This window comes from Colias croceus, chromosome 6 (genome assembly GCF_905220415.1).
Source record: "Colias croceus chromosome 6, ilColCroc2.1".
Lineage (NCBI taxonomy): Eukaryota > Metazoa > Arthropoda > Insecta > Lepidoptera > Pieridae > Colias > Colias croceus.
The window spans coordinates 11,464,728-11,492,144 of record NC_059542.1 but is presented as its reverse complement, the minus strand read 5'-3'; the positions used below and the strand labels follow the sequence as shown (position 1 = coordinate 11,492,144).

At 38.0% G+C, this 27,417-nt stretch overlaps 1 protein-coding gene across 1 annotated transcript; it reads right to left on the bottom strand.

Annotated features, from left to right (window-relative positions):
• Nucleotides 1-1,745: 1,745 nt before the first annotated feature.
• Nucleotides 1,746-26,538, bottom strand: LOC123692568 (exocyst complex component 4). Its single transcript, XM_045637324.1, has 17 exons — nt 26,366-26,538; nt 25,406-25,567; nt 23,916-24,085; nt 23,293-23,446; nt 22,022-22,145; nt 21,164-21,321; nt 20,495-20,736; nt 19,936-20,032; nt 17,982-18,141; nt 14,675-14,801; nt 13,435-13,584; nt 11,695-11,992; nt 10,785-10,916; nt 7,512-7,658; nt 6,236-6,373; nt 5,313-5,525; nt 1,746-1,910 (listed from the first exon to the last, which is right to left on the bottom strand). The coding sequence occupies exons 1-17, from the start codon at nt 26,420-26,422 to the stop codon at nt 1,746-1,748; spliced, it is 2,694 nt and encodes an 897-aa protein (XP_045493280.1). The 5' UTR covers nt 26,423-26,538.
• Between the last annotated feature and the right edge of the window lie 879 nt (nt 26,539-27,417).

Below are 27,417 nucleotides of genomic sequence, written 5' to 3'. Positions count from 1 at the left end.
TTGGCTCAAATATGTGATTTTTCAAACCAGATTGTCCATCAACCACTTATCTTACAAACATATGAATTACTAATAATTTTAGGAAATTTTATTGTCTATATAGTTAGTTAAGAGTTTTTTTCAATTAATACAGTATTTGTGAATACCATCAAGATAACTGAGCCGATGATTACTTGATTTCGCTTTTAGTGTCAATTTCGAAGCTAAAAATATCTGAAATCGCTGACAGATCTAACACACAATTTTTTTTAACTAACTGCAAAAATCCTTATTAAAATAGTTAGTTAAAAGATTTTTTTATTTTGGACTCCTAACTTACGAAATTAAAATCCGAACAATGTGAATTTTTTTAGAAATTATAGTCGACAAAATGATTATTTTCACCAAGATATTTGACTTAGTTTAATATAATTTTTACATATTGCAATAAAAGAACGTCTTACTTATAAGATAAAATTTAAAAAATCAACTAAGGTACCTCTATTATTTTTCTACAATTTTTTTTAAAGTACTATAAAACACTGCGCGCGACCCGATTAAAATCAGTCGGCAGCGAGCCTTTCCAGAGAGAGGACATGTTGCTCGGCGCTCTCCTGTGGACTTATGCTGTTCATAGTAAAAGGATAGCGCAAGCCGCGATCTATCGTAATAGATCGCGGAGATTTTGACTTGCGTTAAATTGAATAAGCCCTCTTAACCAGAGTCATTCAAAATAATTTTACTTATTTTTATTTATCTATTCATGTAGGTACAAAATATGGTCGTAAAATATTTTCTAAATATTTGTAATGCAGCTGCTAAGGCAGAACAATCACGTTTGCTGATTCAACTAATAATAGTTGATCGGCTTCAAGGGAATGCATTTTTACAAAAAATAAAACCACTATGTAATTTTTATAATAAATTTATTAAATAAATAACTAACTAAGTAATTATAGTTAACAATGATATAAATTATAATAATAAAAAAAAACGACGTGTGACGGGAACTGCCGCGGTAAAGCTATTGCATGCTATGCCTTCAAGCTACACCTCCGCCCGTCGGAGTGGGGAGCGTGAGGTTTTTTCGTTACGGAATTTCTCGATTCGGTCTCCGCGCTCAAGGCCCGCGATAGAAGCTATACAATAGCTTAATATAAATAAGTCTGATTACAATGGGATCACCTTATTCTTTAACATACTAATACTTGATTAAATATCTTACGTTTTTTTACAAAATAAAACAAAATTTAAATCCGCAGGTGGAAAATAAGCATTTCTTAATAATATATTGGAATATCTAATATCAGTTAACTAGACCTAATAGGGATGTAAATGTTAACATAACTAGGAGTTTAAGAGAGTAAGGCCAAAGGTACACACTTTCAACTGTTTTCTATATTTTATAGCCATGCACAGGTATATGTGGGGTAATAATTATTTACCTTTCGCCTTACTTTAGTGGTGGGCAACATTTTGCATGCCTACTAGCCCTCTAACTCAAGCCCCGGAATCACAGACAAAATAGAAAATCTATTGTGTCGTGGACCGATCGGGCCGCTCGGGGCTCAATGGGTTAACGCTGGAGTCGTTTCGAACGTTTTGTAGATAGTTGCTCTACTGTTTGCATCTGTTTACTGTGCTATCTTTTCGCGTGACCACACTGTCATAATTTCCCCCCTACCCACCCCCATTAATTGTTAATTCCTTCTTCCCCACGACACGTGTTCACCCTGCCATCACCCCCCTCCCCTTTCCACCCCCCCCTACACAGTGACCCCCACGTGCCCGAGCGCGGCGGACAGCTGCTTGAGATGCGCGCGCATGTCGGCGGCGGGCAGCGAGCGTCGCGCGCCGATCACCTTGAACGCATTCAAGTACTCCAGCTCGGAGAACTGCGGGCCCTTCTCGCGGACCGACGCTATTATTTCCTGCACAAAAACACGGAAAAATGTATAATTTATGTACAACATAATACAAAAACAAAAAAAAAGGAAATGATCGCAAATGAAATATTATTTCCGCAATTGATATGAGAATCATAGGAACCAGCAGAAATAATAGCCCAAACTGATCATACGGATTAAAATAAACACATCTATACATCTAGCGTACATGTACGTAGCAATTGTGCTAAAAATATAAAAACGTTTCTTACGTACCGCCTCACGTGTTAGCAACATAAAATCATACCTTGCGTACTGCCTCACGTGTTAGCAACATAAAATCATACCTTGCGTACTGCCTCACGTGTTAGCAACATAAAATCATACCTTGCGTACTGCCTCACGTGTAAGCAACATAAAATCATACCTTGCGTACTGCCTCACGTGTTAGCAACATAAAAGCGTACCTTGCGTACTGACTCACGTTTTAGCAACATAAAATCATACCTTGCGTACCGCCTCACGTGTTAGCAACATAAAATCATACCTTGCGTACTGCCTCACGTGTTAGTAACATAAAATCATACCTTGCGTACTGCCTCACGTGTAAGCAACATAAAATCGTACCTTGCGTACTGCATCACGTGTTAGCAACATAAAATCATACCTTGCGTACTGCCTCACGATTTAGCAAGATAAAATCGTACCTTGCGTACTGACTCACGTTTTAGCAACATTAAATCGTACCTTGCGTACCGACTCACGTGTAAGCAACATAAAATCATACCTTGCGTACTGCCTCACGTGTTAGCAACATAAAATCGTACCTTGCGTACTGACTCCCGTTTTAGCAACATTAAATCGTACCTTGGGTGCCGCCGAAAGTTAAAACAACATAAAATCATTTCTTGTGTGCCGTCTCACGTTTTAAGCAACATAAAATCGTACCTTGCGTACTGCCTCACGTGTTAGCAACATAAAATCATACCTTGCGTACCGCCTCACGTGTTAGCAACATAAAATCATACCTTGCGTACTGCCTCACGTGTTAGTAACATAAAATCATACCTTGCGTACTGCCTCACGTGTTAGCAACATAAAATCTTACCTTGCGTACTGCCTCACGTGTTAGCAACATAAAATCATACCTTGCGTACTGACTCACGTTTTAGCAACATTAAATCGTACCTTGGGTGCCGACTCACGTGTAAGCAACATAAAATCGTACCTTGCGTGCCAGCGAACGTGTAGGCAACATAAAATCGTAGCTTGCGAACTTACTCACGATTTAGCAACATGAAATCGTACCTCGCGTACCGCCTCACGATTTAGCAACATAAAATCGTACCTTGCATGCCGCCGAACGTGTAGGCAACGTAAAATAATTTCGTGTGTGCAATCTCAAGTTTCAACAACATAAAATCGTACCTCGCGTACCGCCTCACGTGAAAGCAACATAAAATCGTACCTTGCGTACTGCCTCACGTGTAAGCAACATAAAATCGTACCTTGCGTACTGCCTCACGATATAGCAACATAAAATCGTACCTTGCGTGCCAGCGAACGTGCAGGCAACATAAAATCGTAGCTTGCGAACTTACTCACGATTAAGCAACATGAAATCGTACCTCGCGTACCGCCTCACGATTTAACAACATAAAATCGTACCTTGCGTACCGACTCACGTGTAAGCAACATAAAATCGTACCTCGCGTACCGCCTCACGATTTAGCAACATAAAATCGTACCTTGCATGCCGCCGAACGTGTAGGCAACGTAAAATAATTTCTTGTGTGCAATCTCACGTTTCAACAACATAAAATCGTACCTCGCGTACCGCCTCACGTGAAAGCAACATAAAATCGTACCTTGCGTACAGCCTCACGTGTTAGCAACATAAAATCGTACCTTGCGTACTGCCTCACGTGTTAGCAACATAAAATCATACCTTGCGTACTGCCTCACGATTTAGCAACATAAAATCGTACCTTGCGTACTGACTCACGTTTTAGCAACATTAAATCGTACCTTGGGTGCCGCCGAACGTTTAAGCAACATACAATCATTTCTTGTGTGCCGTCTCACGTTTAAAGCAACATAAAATCGTACCTTGCGTACTGACTCACGATTTAACAACATAAAATCGTACCTTGCGTACCGACTCACGTGTAAGCTAAATAAAATCGTACCTTGCGTACTGCCACAAGTTCTAGCAAACTAAAATCGTACCTTGCGTACAGCCTCACGTGTCAGCAACATAAAATCGTACCTTGAGTACCACCTCACGTCATAGCAACATAAAATCTTACCTGGCGTGCCGCCGAACGTGTTAGAAAAATAAGATCGTACCTTGCGTACTGACTCACGATTTAGCAACATAAAATCGTAGATTGCGTACTGCCTCACGTGTAAGCAACATAAAATCGTACCTTGCCTGCCGCTTCACGATATAGCAACATAAAATTGTACCTTGAGTGCCGCCTCACGTTTTAGCATCATAAAATCGTATCTTGCGTACTGTTTCAGGTTTTAGCAACATAAAATCGTCCCTTGCGTACCGCCTCACGTTTAAGCAACACAAAATCGTACCTTCTGTGCCGCCGAACGTGTAGGCAATATAAAATCATTTCCTGCGTGCCGCCTAACATTTTAACAACATATAATCGTATCTAGCGTAATGCTTCAGGTTTTAGCAACATAAAATCGTACCTTGCGTGCCACCGGACATGTAGGTAACATAAAATCGTACCTTGCGTGCCGCCTCACGTTTTAACAACATAGAATCATTTCTTGCATGCCGCCTCCCGATATAGCAACATAAAGTCGTACCTTGCGTGCCGCCTCATGTGTTAGCAACATAAAATCGTACCTTGCGTACTTCCTCGCGTTTTAGCAACATAAAATCGTAAATTGCTTGCCGGCGACTGTGTAAGCAACATAAAATTGTACCTTGCGTGCTGCATAATGCATATTTCAAGCATATACCCACATAACCAAGCGAGTAGGTGCAGTTTACACATTTCGGTCACCACCCTCCCATATAGCTCCATAGAGCCTCACCTCGGGCGTGCAAGCCAGCAAGTGCAAGTACGCATGTGCAGCGTGCAGCCCGTCGTGCGGCAGTCTCAGCGCTGCGAGACAGTGTCTCAGCGCTGCGAGTCTCTCCGCAGCACCGCCATAGAGCCTCACCTCGGGCGTGCAAGCCAGCAAGTGCAAGTACGCATGTGCAGCGTGCAGCCCGTCGTGCGGCAGTCTCAGCGCTGCGAGACAGTGTCTCAGCGCTGCGAGTCTCTCCGCAGCACCGCCATAGAGCCTCACCTCGGGCGTGCAAGCCAGCAAGTGCAAGTACGCATGTGCAGCGTGCAGCCCGTCGTGCGGCAGTCTCAGCGCTGCGAGACAGTGTCTCAGCGCTGCGAGTCTCTCCGCAGCACCGCCATAGAGCCTCACCTCGGGCGTGCAAGCCAGCAAGTGCAAGTACGCATGTGCAGCGTGCAGCCCGTCGTGCGGCAGTCGCAGCGCTGCGAGACAGTGTCTCAGCGCTGCGAGTCTCTCCGCAGCACCGCCCGCGAGCCCGGCGCTGGTTGCTGTGGCACCGCGCTCTGATTGCCAGCGCCACACTACCGCCGCTGACATCATCTCCCCAATGCCGTTCATTATGTACTGCAACATGAGTTATAATTAGTTTAATTTATTTATGTTTAAATATTTGCACATCCAGATAGTGGGTAGAATGTATTAGCACTATAAAATTGTGACTTATATTTGTTACTACATTCTTGCAAATAAATGTAATTTGAATTTACACGTAAAAATTGATAATTACAGTTTGGATAGACAGTTAATTAAAATTTCATGTAAATTTTAAATGAAGTAAAAACAATAGTATTTTTTGGCTACAGATTTAGCAAGAGCAAAACAAGAATAATAAATAAGATATTTAGTTACCGACAAAACCATATCCATGTGTGTGAAAAGCGAATGTAAATGTTAATGTATGTGTGAGGGTAAATGACAATGTTATGAGATATTTTATGTATGTGTGTGTGTGTGTTGGTTTTATGTATTTTAAGTTTGGTATATGCATGTACGTAAGTTTGGTATATGCATGTACGTGTGTGTGTATATGAAAGTTTAATGTGTGTGTGTGTGTGTGTGTGTGTACTTAAATTTGGTGTATGTACGTGTATGTCTGTTTATGTATTAAAGTTTGATGTGTGTGTGTGTGTGTACTTAAATTTGGTGTATGTACGTGTATGTCTGTTTATATATTAAAGTTTGATGTGTGTGTGTGTGTGTACTTAAATTTGGTGTATGTACGTGTATGTCTGTTTATGTATTAAAGTTTGATGTGTGTGTGTGTATTATCTCACAGCAAGCCGTTGCGGCGCCAATCTCGCCAGATCGTGGAAGGCCAGCAGACTGGCAGCAAGTCGCGCGGCCCCGCCCGCTTCACCCGCTTCACCCTCACCGCCCTCTTGGCCCAAGTAGTGGAAGCATTCGATACGCATCTATACATAATATCATAATATGTTAAATAAAAAAGACGTGTGGCACTCGGGGACTGCCGCGGTAAAGCTATTGCATGCTATGCCTTCAAGCCACACCTCCGCCCGTCGGAGTGGGGAGCGTGAGGTTTTTTTCGTTACGAAATATCTCGATTCAGTCCCCGCGCTCAAGGCCCGAGATAGAAGCTATGCAATAGCTTAAAAAATTATTGAGTTTTATAGCATTCAAATGCATGCGCCCCGGCAATGCGAAAGACGCGGGTTCGAATCCCGTTTCGTGATCGATTTTTTTCTATTCTTTAAAATTTCTCATTATGAAAATAAATTAATTTAAATTGGGTCATTTATAGTTAATACATCCCAAATTTTTTTCATTAGAAAAACACAAATCTAAAATACAAATATGTATGTTATAACAACACAAAAAAAATAACGAAAATACGTACACCAAAAACATTTGTTATAATTATGACATAAATAAAAAAAGAACGTCTGTGCCGAGCACAGGTATCAGAAGTGAAACTTCTTTGGCAAGTTTCAAAGATACCAAAATCGTCACCTTACTCCATGACGTGACTGTATTTCATAATCATAATTTCATAATCATTTATTCACCATAAAATACAAAATTAAATACATAGTATCATTATCTTAATTAATTATTAAACATTCAAAATACAAGGACATAGATAATTATGCATTGTACCAGATGATTAACAAAGATAATATGAACTGCAGGCCTACACTAAGGCAGCTTGTATTGTAGGCCTGCAACCCTTCCTAAATATAACAAAAGGTACGTACTCATTATATAATTTTAAATTATTTATACATAACGGATTTTATTAAGATTAAATTTACAATATTTTTATTTATTAATTTATATACTAAATGAAAATCTGCGCCTATATTAACGCCTTTATTTATAAGTGTGTAACTATGTGTGAATGTGTGTGTGTATGTTCGCGTGTGTGTGTGTGTATGTTCGCGTGTGTGTGTGTGCGCGCGAGTGTGTGTGTGTGTGTGTGTGCGTGTGCGTGTGATTTGTGGCAAGACTGAGAAAGTAAAATGGTTCAGACAATAACTTTAAGCATTGCCATTACTCTCAACGCGCCTAAAGAAGTTTCACTTCAAAACTGACCTCCAAATGCAAGAACAGCAAGCACTTATGCGATATCTCAGTAAAGATGGCCGCCGCAGCGTTCAAGTCGTTCACAAACTTATCTGACAGTTGCAAAGCTGGACTCATTGTGCTGGGAAGTGCTAGAATGTTAGCGCTTATCCACTCCTGTAAAATAATTGTGTTAATACATTAATGAATATTCGTTGATGTTTGGTTGTTTAAATTGACAACTATGTTTTGGTTTCCGTTGTGGAATTTGTGTGTGGTCTTTTGAGCCGGATCAATATAAGTGTAGTCCTTCAAGTCAGATTATGTACATTTTTACTTATAAATAAAATATTTGGTAAATTTACAATAGTACGCCTATTATGATTAAATTTATAGGTGCATACTTTAGTAGCATCAGTAAAATGAAATCTTAAAATTACTTGTATTGGTCATTAATATTATAAATATGTAATCGTAATTGAAAAAAGTTAAGCAAATGTGCAGTTCTAACAAAACGAAATATCATGTTATTCTATGTCGTCGTTACTAGGTTACGTTGTTGAATTTTGTTGAACTGTCAAATGTTGCCTATTAAAATGGCTCTACTATAGGCATTTTACTATTTTTTTAAATATTCATATGGGTTAAAATGCTTCATATTGCTTTTGCCCGCGTATTCAAAGAAAAACCCGCATAGTTACCGTTCCCGTGGGATTTGCAAGAAAAACCTATCCTAAGGCCCCGTTTCCACCTGCAAGTAAACTCGCGGAAGTCTTGCATGAGTTACTTGCAATGTCGTTTACATATCCTGCAATTTATTGCTGCAATAAATGTCGTGCGAGAAGCTCGCGGATCATACTATCGCAACTTATCGCGGAGGTGTTTACACACGATCTTGCGAGTGACGGGATAGGAATTACTGTCACAATTTTTTTCTATTCTATTTTGTGAAATAAATCGTATACTATAATTTATAATGTGTACTATTTAATGTAAAATGATCTAATGAACTAATGTAAATAATACACTCACCGGCACGGAATCTTGGCCACTTACAAATTTGCCGATAAAAAATGTTTGAAGTGCTTTTCACGATTTTTTTGTATACAGATATGTTAACATATTATTTCTTTAATTTTATGTCAAGAAATCATTAAGTTTGAGAATAATCTTTTACCACTTTTTAAGAGTTAGTCGAAATTTGTGATTTGTGCGGTTAAGCCGAAGTTACGAATTGTTCGTTTTAAACTTTTTTCGATATCGGTTATGCCTTTTTAAGATATTGTTATTGTTGTGCTGTAGTCAATGATCATAGCAAACAATAAAAAATGCCGTTAGCATCTCAACAGCCTGCACAGGCCATCACAGTATTAGACCAAAGACTGCCACAACATAAAGTACCTAATGTACAGTAAGTACGACGTTCAGCTATGGACTATGCATGGAAAAGATAGCAGGAGACTGGCAGCTACACGTGCAGACCAGGAAGTGGAAGCGTGAGGTGCACATCAGCTCGAGAAGACCGGTTTATTGGTCAAGAGATACTCAGAAATGGCTTTCTGAAAGTTTTTGAGATACGCCACCGGCTCCAAAACACCAGGACAATAAATTTGGGTGAGCAATCAGTGAGAAGACTAATGAAGGAAGTTAATTTGAATGTTTGCAGACCAGCACGCCGTACAGAACTCCTCAGACATCACAGAGAAGCACGTCTTCGTTTTGCGCGAGAACATGAAAACTGGACCCACAGCCAGTGCGCTCGTGTGGTGTTCACAGATGAGTGACGAGGCACTTTACGAGCTTCTGATAGCCAAGAGTCAGTATAGCGGAGACGATAAGAGAGGTTTTCATCCATCACCACAACTCAAACGGCGATTTTCCATGGAGAGTCAATAATGGTATAGGGAGGTATAAGTTTGGATGCTCGTGTGGTGTTATTTATCGTAAGTAATGACTTAAATTTGATCAGGTACGTCGAGGAAATTCTCCAAAAACATGTTCAGCCCTATAACAGGTTTATCAGTGATGAAAGATTGCTACTAATACACTTTAACGCACGTCCGCATGTCGTACGAAGCGTATAAGAGTACCTTCAAGAGGTTATTATTGAAAAATTGGAGTGGCCAGCTCGTAGCTCGGATCTTAATCCTATAGAACACATCTGGAACATGCTTAAAAAAAACATAAAATTCGATTCCAACCCACCACCAATGTAAGATGAGCTTAGAAAAACAGCTAGGGCCGTTTGGTACACTATAGCTCAAGTGGACATCAAAAATGTATTCTAGAGTATGCCAGAAAGGATGTAAGCAGTGTTTCAGGCAAGAGAAGGAAACACCCAGTAATAAAAGATTGAATTTTTTTTATGGAAACGCTTTTTTCTAATTTTTGTGATTTTTTAAAGAAATCATTTAAAATTCACAGGAAAAGCGTAAATTCTTGTTTAATTCATATCTACGCTGTAGAACTTCTTATAAACTTCCAATTATTACTAAAAGTTTGTAAACACATTACATTAACTAGTGTTGATTAAATTTTTATTGAATTTTGTAGTAGAAAAGAAATAGTGTAATTTTTCGCAGAAATTTGAAGTGGCCAAGATTCCGTGCCGGTGAGTGTATATTGTATAAATATGTAATAACTTAGTTAAATTATAAAATTAAATAAGCATAATATAAATATATTGTATGCCAATTTGTTGGTAAATTGTGCGGACATGAAATTTATTATAAAAACTTTGTAACCACAATTCAACAAATAAATTTTCATTTCATTTCATTTTCAAAAAATAATCACATTATTCCATCTTAAGACCTCATACAATCCTATTGACTTTATAGTTTCTTCATTCTTCACAAGAGCATTCACGACTCATTAATTTCAAATAAACAAAAATCAAAAGCCGTGCGGGCGATACTTGCAGCTTGCTGCGAGATATACGGAACTAGACCGATAAGCTGCGAGAACTGTCGCGAGTAGACGCAGTCATGTTTACACATGCTTTCGCAACTTCTCGCAAGAAGCGCTTGACAAACTGTCGCGACAGAACTTGCAACATAGTTTACACATGCAAGCTGCTGTCAGACAGACTGTCGGACAGTTCTCGCAGAAGTTTACTTGCAGGTGGAAACGGGGCCTAAGTGTTAATCCAAGTTACCCTCTATATGTGTGATACATTTCATTGTAATCGGTCCAGTAGTATTTGCGTGAAAGAGTAACAAACATTAACACCTACACATACCATCATCACAAACTTTCGCATTTATAGTATTATATAAATTAAATTAGTAAGATTAGACTTACCATAGTTTCAGCAAGCAAAGCGAGCTCTTCAAGTTGATGCATGTCGCTGACGATCTCCTTGATAGTAACTTCACCATCGCCGAGACTCGAACCGAGGATTTCAGCTTCACGCTCGTAGGCTGCTTTTAATTCCTACACATTTGATAAAAGGGATTTATTTTTAGCATCTTAATACATTGTTTATTAGTAGAGTTGCAACTTGTATATGTATACTATAGTGCAGGACTGAGTTAATTTGCAAATTACAATTTTGGAAGTATATAATATCATTTATCATTTTATCAGAATGTTTTTAGGAGTTTTATAATTGAGGTTATTTCTCCACAAAAACAGGAATTAAATTCGACTCTATAGACTTGAACAGACTTATCATGCTGTGCAGTATAACATTATTCGTTAGCTATCACGTAGCGTGAGATTTACATGCGCGGCTTTTGTATGTGTAGTGAGCGAAGCGAGTGCAGTAGTACTGACTTGTTGCCTAGGGGCGTGTCATCGCAATCTATAATTCTATAATGTCTATAATTTATACGTTTATGATTGTGCGGTTAGTAAACTCAACACAGTAACTATTAACTTACTGGGTGTATCATCCTACACATTCTTTAATAGCCTATAAATATGCACCGCCTGTAGAAATTGGACTTTATCATCGTTCACCAGCCACTGCGCTGCTCTAGCATGTGTGGCGAGTGAAGCGAGCCTTGTATTACTAATCTGCTGAGAAAGCGGTGTATCATCTTGTACATTTTTCAACAGCCTATAATTTGGTAGCGCTTGTAGAAATCGGACAATATCATCATCAGCCCAACTATCTCGCCGTCCTCATCGTTGCAAGTTTCGTATGAGCTGCTCTAACATGCGTCGTTAACGATCTCAATGTAGCTGCAGTAGCTCTTTCACCACTAACCTGCTGAGTAGGTGGCGCATCATCCTGTGTATTCTCTAATAGTTTATAATTCGGCAGTGCTTGTAGAAACCGCACGATATCATCATCCGCCAGCCACCGCGCAGCCCTCGCCGGGTGCGCAGGCGCCAGTCTGGCGTGCGCCGCCCGCGCGTGCGCAGCTAGCGCCCCCAGTGCAGCGGCAGCAGCGCGCGCGGCGGCCGGCCCGCCGCACGGGCCGCAGCGCACGGCGGCCGCGCCGCAGCGCCGCACTGCGACCCACGCGCGCGACGCGCACGCGAACACTGTGCGCTGCTCGCCGCTGTGGGAACCGTTAAGGGTTAAAACTTATGACATCATCTATACATATAATAAATCTGTAGAAGGGTCAATTCTGTACATTGAAAATATTGAAAAAATAAATAGCAGGGGGTGTTACTGGATCGATACCAAACCCAAATATGTGATTAAAAAAATTTTTGTCTGTCTGTCTGTCTGTCTGTATGTGAAAGCATCACGTGAAAACTAGCGGTTCTATTTCGATGAAACTTGGTATAATTATACCTTATTATCCTGGGCGTAAAATAGGATACTTTTTATCCTGGAAAAATACGTAGAAAAAAATTAATCTTAATTTTTCAGTTTTATCCATAGACGTTGTTCCGTAGAACCGCGAACACACATTGCGTATTATTATAGGCCTAGCCGTATTTGGAAATTGAGTCCAATAGATATTTATAAGATTTTATTGTCAGAGGTACCTACTCAAAATGGAGAAATAAACCATCCACGCGTAGACCGACATCCGCGCGGACGGAGTCGCAGGCAGAAGCTAGTTGAAAATAAAATGAAATTGAAAAAAATTGGTTGCCTGTAAAATCTGTATACGGGCGAAAGTTTTACGTGACAACGACTTTTTATGTCTGTCTCTCTCGCTCTTAGGCGGGCTAACCATGCCCGCGTGCCTCTTTCGGTGACTCATCGTAACGTTACCGAGCGTACACTTTTTCATAAGTGACTCCCAGCCGCAACCTAATTTAAGACGTTGTCACGTCAAAAAAAGACATGTGTCACTCGGAGATTAAAGCGGTAAGCTATTGCATGCTATGCCTTCAAGCCACACCTCCGCCCGTCGGAGTGGGGAGCGTGAGGTTTTTTCGAGATTCGGTCCCCGCGCTCAAGGCCCGCGAAAGAATCTATGCAATAGCTTAAATAAATTTATTTGCCAGAATTGTGGTCACAAAAGTTATACAATATAATATGATAATTACGTCCGCACGATTCGCCAACGAATTGGCATACATATATTAAATTTATATGTTGAAATTTGAAATTCAATAACAGGAAAAATATTTACAATATCGTTAATATGGACTTGTAATCAAGTGTACGAACAACGACGGCAATATTATGTATACGATAACTTAAAATTTATAATTTTACACATATTATGTAAATCGTTTAAAGGAAAATTCATAATACTAATGATATAATTACTAATCACCCACATGGAAATTTTTTCGTTCCTTTATCATTTTCTTCGTGTCAATTTAAAAATAACCCGGAGAATAGAAAATTAGATTCAATGAAAAAAAACTCGAAGGACCAATGTAAGAGTAATACAAAAGCACAACTGTACAAACGCATTCGGATAGCCTAATTTTTTTTACAAATATTCTTACACTAAATTGCTCACTCGTAGGTGACTACTAAAAATCAAGTTCTATCACTACACACACACAAACATACACACAACAAACTTACTTGGTAGCAGTAACGACAGCCCGTTCCCGCCACGCAGAAGGCGCATTCATGGCCGAATCAATATGCGCACGCGCAGCATTCGCGAGTCGCTCACTTTCACCCCACCGCACGTAGTCCGTTATAAATGCGCGTAGGGAACATTCACCGCCACTAAAATGTAAAAGAATAATTAAGACTTGTCCGAGCAGCAGTATTTTACCACGCGCTATTTTTTCGCGAAAAATTTTGGCTATTTTTCCTCAAAATATTGAATCTGTGATTTGATGGAAGTTTAACGCAAAACGATGCGAATTATTTCCGCGCGATTACGTTCAGTTTTAAGTAAATGTAGCTTTGTCTACATTACGGAATAAAATTCGTTTCGCTTTTATGTGTATTATTGATCAAATCCATTTATTTTAAAGGTGTTTTTAGATTGAAAACTAAATTCAACTGACAAAAAATCGCGCGAATTTTAATTCGGAATGCGTACTAAACAAAATTTTGATTGCGTAATTTAATACGCGAGTATAAAATCCGCGCGGGACATATCGCTGTGCGAATACAGCCTTAATTTCGTCTGTAATAAGAAATCAAATTTTAAAGTATTAAATCTATACTAATATTATAAAGTTTGTTTGAACGCGCTAATTTCGGTAACTACTGGTCCGATTTGGAAAATTCTTTCGGCTGTAAGACAGCCCATTTATCGAGGAAGGCTATATATCATTTCGCTGAGACCAACAGGAGCGGAGCTGCGCGGGTAAAATAGCGAAGCGCAGCCAGTGCGAAATAAAATTCGCGCGTTTCAGTCGTGCAACGATGCTATTTATAAATTCATTTTACACGGTTTTATCGGTTGAAAATTGAATTCAACTGGAAATCAAAATTTAGCACAAGTTTGATTGCGGAATTTATTACGTGAGTATAAAAACCGCGTCGTGAAATATCGCTGTCAGGACACGGTTTTAATTTCGTCTGAAATAAAAAAATCAAAATTTAAAGTGAGTAAATCTATACTTATATTATAAAGCTGAAGAGTTTGTTTGTTTGTTTGACCGCGCTAATCTCGGGAACTACTGGTCCGATTTGAAAAATTCTTTCGGTGTTAGATAGCTCATTTATCGAGGAAGGTTATAGGCTATATATCATCACGCTACGACCAACAGGAGTGGAGCCACGGGGGTGAAACCGCGCGGAGCAGCTAGTATTAAATAAAAGACTGGACCGCTGCTGCCGCACACACGGCACGGCCACTCACCGGTCGAGGTGCGCACAGAGCGCGTGCAGCGCGGGCAGCGCGGCGTGCAGCAGCGCGGGGTGCGGCGCGCACACCAGCGGGTAGCGCTGGCGCCGCTGCGCCGGCCCACTCAACACGGGGGTCGCCGCTTAAGAATACAAATAAATCCATACTAATATTATAAATGCGAAAGTAACTCTGTCTGTCTGTCTGTTACTCAATCACGCCTTAACTACTGAACCAATTTGCATGAAATTTGGTATAGAAATATTTTGATACCCGAGAAAGGACATAGGCTACTTTTTACCCCGGGAAATAGGATAGGTTTTATCCCGGAAATCCCACGGGAGCGAGAGCTATGCGGGTTTTTCTTTGACTGCGCGGGCGAAGCTGCGGGTGGAAAGCTAGTATGTAATAAATAAATATTTCAAGACAATTTTTTAAGCTATTGCATAGCTTCTATCGCGGGCCTCGAACGCGGGGACCGAATCGAGAAATTCCGTAACGAAAAAACCTCACGCTCCCCACTCCGACGGGCGGAGGTGTGGCTTGAAGGCATAGCATGCAATAGCTTTACCGCGGCAGTCCCCGAGTGCCATGGTGAATTTTGAGTACACTATAAAAAAAAAAAAAAAAAGTCGATATTTTTTTGTTTATTTAATAACAATTAAACCACATCGAATCAGACCCTGACAAATGAAAGGGTTCTATTCCTGAGCATACTCAAGCGTAAGAGAAAAAAAAAGACTCGATTAGTAAAGTATTTCGGTCGCTATCGTGTTAACAAGAAAAAGGATCCGCACATACAGACACACGGACGTCCAAGACAGAACTTTTTTAAACTGTTTTTTAACTAGTTTAAATAACAAAAATGACATCAAAAATATCATGAACGTTAAAAATAGTGTTTTTTCTTAATATGTGTGTGTATGTATTATCTAACAAGTGCAATGTATGATACATAAAGACATTTTAAGTTTGAAAAATCAGATGTTTTGCGCGAAGTGACAGTAGTACCCACCTCAACGCTTCGCTTATGAGGCGTGCAAAACCCAGCACATGAAGTGACGCTATTAACATTATTGGCGTATATTATTGCACATATTATTCTTTTACAAAATCCATCTCATAAACAAGATCCATCTGTCACGAGTCACGACATCTTTAACATTGCGACGTACATACGCGACAAATCTCCCCAACCTGGATTTGCATTAGATATGCCATCTATTCGGCAAACCTCATACAAAAATTCAAGTGCCTTTATGGCATCCCCAGCTTTCAACAAACATTGTAGGAATGATGGAACCACACATTATGAAGTCTGAAAAAATGTTTGCGTAATGATTGTACGTTATGAAATAGGTTTCCGTCCGCGGCTTCGCCCGCGCAGTCAAAGAAAAACCCGCATAGTTCCCGTTCCCGTGGGATTTCCGGGATTGCATCATTTTCCCGGGATAAAAAGTAGCCTATGTCCTTTCTCGGGTATCAAAATATCTCCATACCAAATTTCATGAAAATTGGTTCAGTAGTTTAGGCGTGATTGAATAACAGACAGACAGACAGAGTTACTTTCGCATTTATAATATTAGTATGGAAGTATGGATAATTTGAATTGAATTGTCATCAGGTGTTTAAAAAAAAATTGGTACCAATTTCTTGTTCTCGTCTTTTCATTTCTATAGTTACAGCATAAGACTCTAATATTTCAGAGGGAAGTTTAAAACTGTTTGAATTCACGACAAAAAAACAGTCCAGACGATAACGTTGCAAGAGCTAAATAGATATTTTAACATTTTTAAAAATATGAAGCACAACTTTTTCTAAGGGTTATCCTACCCAATTTTTATACCTTTACATAGATTTCAAGAATATAAGTTCACAAGGAGTACTTCTTGTGAAATGTAGTTTTGATTACCTTTCGAGTGTCAAATTTGCAATATAAAAGGTTTTATCTTCTGATTGCTTTCGCTTAGAAATTTAATTTTTCTACAGCTCCGAGCGTCCATGATAAAGCAAAGTGATCCTATAAATATGCCAATGTGAGGCCAAGTTAATATTTTGGCTGAGAAAATCAAAATGCAAGAATAATTTTCACAATGGGCTCCACACAACACACTCATGGCGGGGATTGGACCTCACGTCAATCCACAACATTACCACAGTAAACGAAATGGACTTAAAAGAAGTTAAGCCTTTCCGATACAGTCTATACTAATATTATAAAGCTGAAGAGTTTGTTTGTTTGTTTGAACGCACTAATCTCGGGAACTACTGGTCCGATTTAAAAAAAAAGACGGGTTGCACTCCGGGAGTGCCGGCAGAAGTGAAAACTTGATTATTAACGTTCAGCATGTTTGATATTTTGGAATGGTATCCGTCTTACGCATGGAATATAAGGGCTAAAAAAAAATCCGTCTTACGCTTTTTCGATCAGGCCACGTGTCCTGACGCGAGTTTAAGATTTTATACCCAACGCCGCTAAAGAAGTTTTCACTTCAAAAATTATTTCGGTGTTAGATAGCTCATTTATCGAGGAAGGCTATAGGCTATACATATATCATCACGCTACGATTAACAGGAGTGGAGGAGCAGCTAGTACCTATGCACCGTTGAAGCAAACGTCGTTTTTTTTCGTTAAACAATAATCTATATATATAAAATTCAAAGGTGACTGATATAGTGATCTATCAACGCACAGCCCAAACCACTGGACGTATCGGGCTGAAATTTAGCATGCAGGTAGATGTCATAACGTAGGCGTCCCCTAAGAAAGGATTTCCCGAAATTCTTGCGGGTACGGGTAAACGGGGATGCACGTACAAAGTCGTGGGCGGAAGCTAGTTAAGTATACATTTGAGTTTTGTAGTGATCAATTGATCAAATTGAAAAACACAATTTTATCGTGATAAACGAGACCATCCTACTAATATTATAAATGCGAAAGTTTGTGAGGATGTGTGTGTGTGTATTTGTTACTCTTTCACGCAAATACTGCTGAACCGATTACAATGAAATTTAGCACACAAATAGAGGGTAACTTGGATTAACACATAGGATAGGTTTTATTCCGAAAATCCCACGGGAACGGGAACTATGCGGGTTTTTTCTTTGAAAACGCGGCCGAAGCCGCAGGTGGAAAGCTAGTAATGTATAAATTTATTCTAATTGCATTAATATAATTGTAATTTGTTTATTGCAATTTCGTGTAGTCAAACAAATGATTTTTCTTTCTTTCTAAACATTAAAAGGAATTACCCCGCGACGACGAAATCGGCAAAATAACAAAAAAAGTTAAAAAAAGTACTAATAATTTTACCTAACCTACCTGTAAGTTTAAACAGTTTTTCCCGCCGTCTCTGCGGTTTTTTCTTACTAAAATAGTCAGATAGTTTCAAGTCAGGAGGAGCAGCCCTACTAACTCCGCGTCGAGCCTCTGAGAGACTCACACTCTCTATCTGTAAGTACTCTGTTAAGAGGAGCTGCATCTGTAAACAATTTTAAGTTTATCTATTTTTGACACAAAAAAAAGTGGAAAATGTGTTTACTATTTACTAATTTTGGATATAAAAAATGAGAAATGTGTTTATAAATAGATATGCAGTTTTATATAATACTAGCTTTCCACCCGCGGCTTCACCCGCGATTTTAAATAACAACCCGTTCCCGTTGGATTTCCGGGATAAAACCTATCCTATGTCCTTTCTCGGGTATAAAAATATCTCCATATCAAATTTCATGAAAATTGGTTCAGTAGTTTAGGCGTGATTGAGTAACAGACAGACAGACAGAGTTACTTTCACATTTATAATATTAGTATGGATTTTTTCTGACAAAGACAAATAAAAATGTCGTAAGTACTTTTGAAAATGTATAATTCACAAATATGCAGTACATAAAAAAATATTTTAGTTTTAACAATTGAAAACCTTTTATTTAGTCGTTAAATGATAATACACACTTTGAAAATTTGAAGTAAGTACAAAACTAACGTTACAAGTTTGATCCGACCAATTGACAACATTTCATTTTTTATAAGGCCATGAAAGAAAAATACCGTTTCTTTATTTTGCTCTTGCGATTACAGAAAAAAAAATATTTCATTTTTTAATCGCATATTTTAAGAGAAATTAAATAAAAACGATAAATGTGATGATGACGTCATACATACGGAGGAATAAAAATGCGCCTTAGCCTAATTTAAAAAAAGTTTAAAAAAAAACTATCACTGACATTTACAGGGTATGGCATGTGTCAAATTTCATATTAATGTCATTTTTGTGAATTATTCATGTCAACAAACTTTTAAATCGTGTTATTGTGTTTTGGTTTTCTAATTTAATCTCATTAGCGTGATGTTTTTTTGATTGGAGTTGGACCAATTCATTTATATTACACAAATAGTGCCTATAGTGTTCATAATTTTCTTGAAATAAAAGACTTTGTTTACTTACTAAAAGTTGTATTTATTTAACACTTTCCAACGTTTTTGGTATAGTATATTTGTTTCCCAGAAATTTTCAGCACCCCTTAACAAATCCTGCATAAAGTCATCATCATCAGTACTTGTGAATAAGTTTCTTTTGTTTAAAATTTGGATCAGCAAATAACAAATAACAATATTTACAAAACTTGACGAATCAAAGTGACAAATGTGCCATAATGTCAACTGTCAAGATTTTTTTTTAATTTAAACTAGGTATGTGGCAAAGGAAAAAATGTATTCCTCCGTATGTATGACGTCATTTGGCGCTTACGACATTTTAGAATGAGATGATTTTAAAACTCAAAAAGATGAATGAAAACTTCGATATTTAGAAAAAGCAAAAAATACATGTATCATAATTTTTGATCTAGTTTTCATTAAAATAAAAAAATAAGTAGCTTAAAATTTTGAAATGTTGTCAATTTAAATCGAACCAGTAGTTTCTGAGAATAGCGTGTACAAACTCTTCAGCTTTATAATATTAGTATAGATCATAACTTTTCTCAACTGAGCATTTTTTTTTATAACGTCGGAATAGAAGACTTTACGACGGATATATAATTATTACTAACTAGCTGTTCCGCGCGGTTTCACCCCCGTGGCCCCACTCCTGTTGGTCGTAGCGTGATGATATATAGCCTATAAGCCTTCCTCGATAAATGAGCTATCTAAGACCGAAAGAATTTTTCAAATCGGACCAGTAGTTCCCGAGATTAGCGTGTTCAAACAAACAAACAAACTCTTCAGCTTTATAATATTATAAGTATAGATTTTAAAATAACAAACAAAATCATACCACTTGTTGAACAGCGCTCCAGTAATGTTGTTCGGTGTGAAGACACGAGTCCGGTATCTTATGTTTCTGTAACGCAGCGCGCCATACTTGAATCAATCTAGAAAACAAAAAGGTAATTTTAAAGTTCATTTCCTATTTTTTATCCTAACTAATATTACAAATGCGGTATTTACACATAAACTAAAAACTTTTCACAATACAACTGAACTATTTCATGGTATATGATTATTTATTTATTTATGACACTATCGTACAATACCAGTAATAAAAACATATATAATTTAAAATGGAGAACATGAATATGGTAAGTGCACAATAGGCGGCCTTATTGCTTAAAGCAATATCTTCCAGGCAACCATAAAAATAAAGGACATGTACAATAATTATTTGTAGTCACTGAGATAAATTACTTTTATTCCGCATTTTTTAATTTCATTCCCATGCGAATTTCTTCTCCTTTTCCTTTAAAGTTTAAACTAACCAAAGATTCCCTGCACACTCCACTATATCAATTTTCATGCTAATAAATTAATTTTAAACCAAAAAATCAAACCCATACCTCTTATGCCGCATGCCGCAAGCCTTAAACTCCTCCCTCAGCGACCCCACGAGGCAGGCGAGCCTCCCCCCTCCCTCAGCGAGCTCCTCCCCCTCCCCCTCGAGCAGCTCCCCCCACTCCGCCTCCCCCTCACCCTCGCCGTCGTTGTCGTCGTCGCGGTCGTCGAGATCGTCGTCGATTATGCGGCGAGAAACGACGTCGATCACTTCGAGTAATTCGTTCTGGATCTGGACTTTGAATTTCTGGAGAAAAAAAAAAAGTTTCGTTTTAGTTACTGCTTATAGACAAGCCCACAAAATGTCTTCGGTGACATATATTTGCTAAGTAGGACCGAAACTTCATTTGATGGAGATTATTCTTGTTATAAAAATTAAAAAGCCACGGTCTCTGTACAAAATACATATTATGAAATGCAAGACACAACAAATTATATCCGTTTGTTTTATTTTGAAATTATTAAAAAAAATCGAGCTATTAAACCTAAACTCTATGAACAATTTTTTTTATGTATTCATATACATTAAAAATATGTACGAAAAATATTATGACCTCTACGCTTTATAATATAATATATTATGTTTCTTTTTTATATGTATTTACTTTGTGCTAAATAAAGTGTATTTAAATTTATAAAGTGTATTTATTTATTTTTATTTTTTATTTTTTTACCTCCGTAGCCTCCTTCAACTGTCCCAACACTCCCAGAGCCTCCATCGATATCAACACTGTAGTTTCGAACGTCATATCGTCTTCAGTTAGTGACGCTTCATATTCCGGTGTTATGTCTTGCAAATACGCGTCTGTGAGCTCCTCGCTCTTTGTTAACTCTGAAAATATTTTTTTTGAAATTTCAACAATATGCAGGTAGTCTTTTAAACACTAACATAAATTCAATTAGATTTCATCTAGAAGCCCTTAAGAATCGTCAAAATACACAATTTATTACTACACAATGAGTCCGTAAGCTGTTTCTATAGAGAAGAGTCGGTAAGAAACTTTGCAGCTGCTCTTGTGAAATCAAATCAATTCAGCTTAAAATTCAAAAAAAGTTTGGAATATACAGAATATGCTACAAATATGGACCAAAATTACATAAAAATACTATCAAGAAAATTATACAGTTTATGATTTTTTCAGTTAAGTAATTATTAAGTATCTAGATTTCCGCCCGTGGCTGCGCCCGCGTTTTCAAAGGAAAACCCGCATAGTTCCCGTTCCGGGGATTTCCGGGATAAAACCTATTCTATTTCCCGGGATAAAAAGTAGCCTATGTCCTTTCTCGGGTATCAAAATATCTCGCGGTCGCGGTCGAAGCTGCGGGTGGAAAGCTAGTTTACTATATGCAACTTTACAGAAATACGTCGAATCACGCGTGGTATGGACAAGAAAAAGATGGCGCGTAACGGAAAAATGTCACGCGTAACGAAAAAATGTTACACTACATTTTTTTCTAAGCCCGATAAAGAAGTTTCACTTCAAAATATCATTAGCATATCTAATTTCTTTGTATATAACATAGAATCTTACCCGCAAGCAGCAACGCAGTACGGCGTCTCGCAGACACGCGCCTGTTGAGCGGCGTGCGATCGTCTTTGTACACCGCGTCGTTCAAGTTACGCACTATTATGTCCACTAATTCAATTTTTTTAACCTGAAATTGTTATTATTTGTTCTGATCAATATAAGAAATATTAAATTGTATTTTGTGAGACTTTAATTGCAATTATAACTGAAAAAGTGTTTATAAAATCAATTTTGTCCTATGTTAACCTATTAAGGTTAGGTTAGTAGAGCTAGAGAAATATAACTAACTAGCTTTCCACCCGCGGCATCGCCCGCGCAGTCTAAGAAAAACCGTTCCCGTTCCCGTGGGATTTCCGGGATAAAACCTATCATATGACCTTTCTCTGGTATCAAAATATCTCTATCTAAATTTCATGCAAATTGGTTCAGTAGTTAAGGCGTGATTGAGTAACAGACAGACAGACAGAGTTACTTTCGCATTTATAATATTAGTATGGATTTGTGTCCCAGAAAGGGTGGTTAAGAGCAACTAGACTAGTCTGAATGTGTACATCTTCAACAAGTAGAATCATGAGCAGTTGAGTATTTCTCTATTTATAAAACTTTACAAGATAGAGCCACTACAGAAAGTACCGCCATTTCAACCAATGCCTATGCATATTGGTTCAAATGGCGGTACTTTTTGGGTCAACTCACACCAAAAGAGCGGAGAAGCGCAGCGAAGCGGAGCGCAGTTTCAGTGCCATATGAATTTTAACTTTATTTTCATTACTTTAATACTTATTATCGCATGAGAAACTCGAACGAGTCACGCGGATGCCCGCGGCGCCGCGGGCTCGAGTTTCTCAGGCGATACCTAATAAGTTTTATAGTAATGACAATAAAGTTAAAATTCATATGACACGGAAACTGCGCTCCGCTTCGCTGCGCTTCTCCGCTCTTTTGGTGTGAGTTGACCCTTTGTAGGAAGAGACAATGTAGAGACAAGAACATAAATAAATAAATGAAAAGATGCTTGGTATGAACTTGCAAGTATGCATACATTGTATCTAGCAGGTAGAGATCATCTCAATAGATGGCGCGCGGTGTGTCCCTTAAGACACATAAAACTGAAAGGATAGAATAAATTCGATTGCTCCGGCATGTCACGAGTGGCTGAGTTGGTGAGACATCCGCCCCGGAATGGCGCGAAAGGATGCGGGTTCGAGTCCCGCCTCGTGATCAATTTTTTTCTATTCTTTATAAATTTATAGGTAGAGACAATATAGAGTCACCTCTAAATGTTTGGTGGTAGCAGACAACGCAGACACGTGCGGTAGATGCTCTCTTGCGGTTGCTAGAGCAGCGTGAAGAGCATGCGCCGCGCCAACTACACGCTTTCGTGCCGCTAGTTCGCGGGCTTCACGCTCGCTTACTACCACACGTTCACTACAAACAGACATACAAAACAGTTTACTTGAATCATACTTATATTATAAACGCAAAAGTTTGTAAGTATGGATGTTTGTTATTCTGTCAAGCGAAAACTACTGAACGGATTTTGATTATACTTGGCAGTGATGTAGCTTATGTATTAGAATAACACATAAACTATATACAAAAATAAATTCGTCCACGGGCGAAACCGCATAGCACAACTAGGAGATACATACATTTATGTGTTATAGTTGTAACCCGTTTATGTTAAAATATGTTTTCCCTAGTTAGAACTTGTTGTAATTTTTGTTTACTATGAACCACTGCACGAGCCAAGCGTGCGAAGCGAACACAACCAGAGAGAGAGACCAAAATAAAATTTAGGATGTCACATATAAACTTATATGGACACAAAAGAAACCTCTGCTGAAACAGTAAAACTGAAATGTTTGCAAAAAAACAAGTACAAACTTATACTCACATATCAGTCAACATCCGTAACGCATGATGATGCGTGCGAGCGTCCGCCCACAGTCGCCGCAAGTCGTCCCTGCGCACACGCAACAGCGCTCGACACGCTGACAGTCGAGCCTCAGCGGCCGAACAGTGCTGACCCCACGCGCTGAGCGCTGCACCCACTGTGCTGAATTTCTGTAATTTGACAGTATTGTGGTAGAGATGAGTGATTTATTTCTTAACTTGTTTAGTATATTCTTCACTCTTCATCTTTATGTAAGTCTTCTTTACAGTAGACCATCTTAAATTTGAATTTCACTGAGTCGAAAACGTCCACGATTTGAATAAAGAACGTGAGTGCCGAGCACACGTGTCAGAAGTGAAACTTCTTTGGCATGATTCAAAGATACCAAAATTGTCGCCTCACTCCATGACGCGACCTTGAAATTTAGCTCTCAATGACCCTCAAGAAGTTTCGATTATCTCAATTATTATTTTAACAATATTGTCTAGAATCCAATATTGTGTCTCTTAATATTGTTGTTTTTACAGAAAATAAAAATGTCTGGCAATTTGAATACACAGTCCATGCTTATCAACTATAGTCGAGCCAATTTAATAGGCAACATTTGACGTCTATCAATTTTATCTTCGAAGAGAGGTAATCTGCTTAAAAACATCGATTAAAGTGAATTAATCGATACGGATTTGAAACATTTGTCAATCGAATTTATTAATTTATAATGATTTTTATTCACAAGTAATCAATGCATTCGATTCTAGATGTCGGATTTCGATTTTTAGAGTAACATCTCTGGTATTTTTTTTTTTTTTATCTGCAATCAGCGGTTTTCGCTATGAGCGGATGTGTTGTCAGGCAAGGTTTGGCATTTAGAGCGAGCCCTCCAGTAAGGACAACTTCTCTTCAAGTAAGTAGTAAAGCTAGATTATATCTTTTCTTTTCAGTCGATTGTGGTAGGACTTTTTTATCAGTTGGCTAGCTAGTTTGTTCGGATGTTTCTCCAGTCTGGCAACATAAGACTTAGTATGTGTATTAATTTCCTCTTTTATGGAACATATGTTAGTGTGGCTATGAATTTCAGCATTAGTAGTAAACCAGGGGGCATTGCTGAGAGTATCTCTGGTATTTAAAAAGAAAAAAGGTTTATTGACACAAAATTGTAGCGACGTCAGTTCTTCAATTCATAAATTGTTTATTATGTTTAGAATGGTATAACAGTAAAATGAAATCTTAAAATTAATTGTGTCGGTCATTATTATTAAAAATATATTATAATTGTAATTGTAAAAAGTTAAGCAAATGTGCAGATCTAACAAAACGAAATATCATGTTATTCTATGTCGTCGTTACTAGGTTACGTTGTTGAATTTTGTTGAACTGTCAAATGTTGCCTATTAAAATGGCTCTAGTATAATCTAGACAGTCAATGCATTATATTTAGGAATTATAAATTCCACTATTGAAATTATTTAGCAGAACTAAAAGCTAAATACCTGCATAACCTCGGTAATTTCATTAGCATGTGCTGCTACAAGCTCATCGAGCCTCGCATCACTCTTCTTATATTCCTTCTCAAGTTTGGCTCTCTCTTTCTCTCTCTGTTCATTTGTTTCACTCGCTGATAATGTGCGAATAACAGACATCAATAGACCACTCTGGAAATTTTATTTGACAATACTTTGACCAACTCAAATAAATCACTACATAGTATAAAACAAAGTCGCTTTCTCTGCCCCTATGTCCCTTTGTATGCTTAAATTTTTAAAACTATGCAACGGATTTCGATGCAGTTTTTTTTAATAGATGTAGTGATTCAAGAGGAAGGTTTTAGTATATAATTTATTAGGTTTCAGACAAAGCGGGCGAAGCCGCGGGCGGTAAGCTTGTAGTTTATAAAAAAGATTAAGAGTTTATTCTTATTCATTACATAATATAATCTGTATAATAAGAACTTAAGAATGGCTCTACCAATTTGGCTCATTTAATTTTAATGTTAGGTGAGGCGCTTAAAGAAAAGAATGAAGGTTCTTAAAGAGAGAAAAAAGAAATTGAAAAATGTTTACCAGGCGAACACCTAGCAGATAATAAAAATTAATATTAGAAGAAATTAGGAAAATAAATGAAAGTATTTTTTATTCACATATAATATTTTCTTTAAGTGTATATAATAAATAACATCGTACAGCTTTTCTGTATGAATTCACAGTTATTTATTAAGACAGTATAAACTTAAAAAGGGGGGCGGCAGCTGAGAATTATGTTGATATGTCATATTATTAAGAGCTCATAGAAATATGTTCCCAAAACTATAGCGTACCGTAAGTTAGAGGTAATAAGAGCTACTTGGTTTGCAGTATGTAAAGAGATTTCTTAATAGTTATCGTGCCAAGTTTTGATTGCAAACAAATAGGCAAATAGTATGGCCAAAAGTCGAAAATTCACAAAAAACATACCGTTTCTTTGCCCTGTTTTACCCCTCTAGGGGGTTTTGTAGGAGGTGAAGCCGACATGGTTTATAATTTAATCAGAATTATACTTATAAACATCAATTAACAAAATTCTGAATCCTGATTTCCAAATTGTAATTAATGCACTTTTATTATGTCAACAGACAACAAATGTCAAATAACATCCATCATTATAAAATCCAAATGTCATTTGTCAAATCGTATAAAGGTGCGCGCCCATGAACGTTGTGTAAAAATCTAAGTGTAAAAACGTGGTAAAAACTAAATAATTTAAATCGAAGTATCTGTATAAAGATTGTGTTGGTAATTAATTTAATGGTCACTAAATTTAGGAATATTATATAACATATTATAGCAAATCAGAGGACAGTTTCTGAATGACTGAATCATTTAGAAGCAATAGAAGCCTATCTTCTAATATATAAAAATCAATGCCACTTTTCGTTGTAATTCCATAACTCGAGAACGGCTGAACCGATTTCGATAATTCTTTTTTTATTATATTCCTTGAAGTACGAGGATGGTTCTTATGTAGAGAAAACGTAAACATGTACCACGGGCGAAGCCGGGGCGGACCGCTAGTAATCTAATATATAAAAATCAATGCCACTTTTCGTTGTAATTCCATAACTCGAGAACGGCTGAACCGATTTCGATAATTCTTTTTTTATTATATTCCTTGAAGTACGAGGATGGTTCTTATGTAGAGAAAACGTTAATATGTACCACGGGCGAAGCCGGGGCGGACCGCTAGTAATGGTATATAGGTGGTATATAGACATACATTTAAAAAGATGTAATCACATTTACGCTTCGTTTAAGGGATAATTTTGCTAGCAGGAGTTAGATATGTAGCTAGGAACTGAATAGTAAAGAATAATACGAATTTTCTTAATAAACACAGATTACGACAATCTTCTTCTTATAATGCCTCCTCCACACTACTCGCGAAGTTCCTCGGCGAAGTACTCGGGCGAAGTTGACTGAAGTCCGCGGTGCTACACTACACACTCGTTCAACTTCGCGAGGAGCGCATA

Coding starts and splice junctions, on each gene's coding strand:
- LOC123692568 (XM_045637324.1), bottom strand. CDS start 26,422: ATGTCGGCTTCACCTCCTACAAAACCCCCTAGAGGGGTAAAACAGGGC. Junction 22,146..23,292: donor CTACCACCAAACATTTAGAG/GTGACTCTATAT, acceptor TAACAATTTCAG/GTTAAAAAAATTGAATTAGT. Junction 6,374..7,511: donor TGCTGTTCTTGCATTTGGAG/GTCAGTTTTGAA, acceptor TATTATGTATAG/ATGCGTATCGAATGCTTCCA.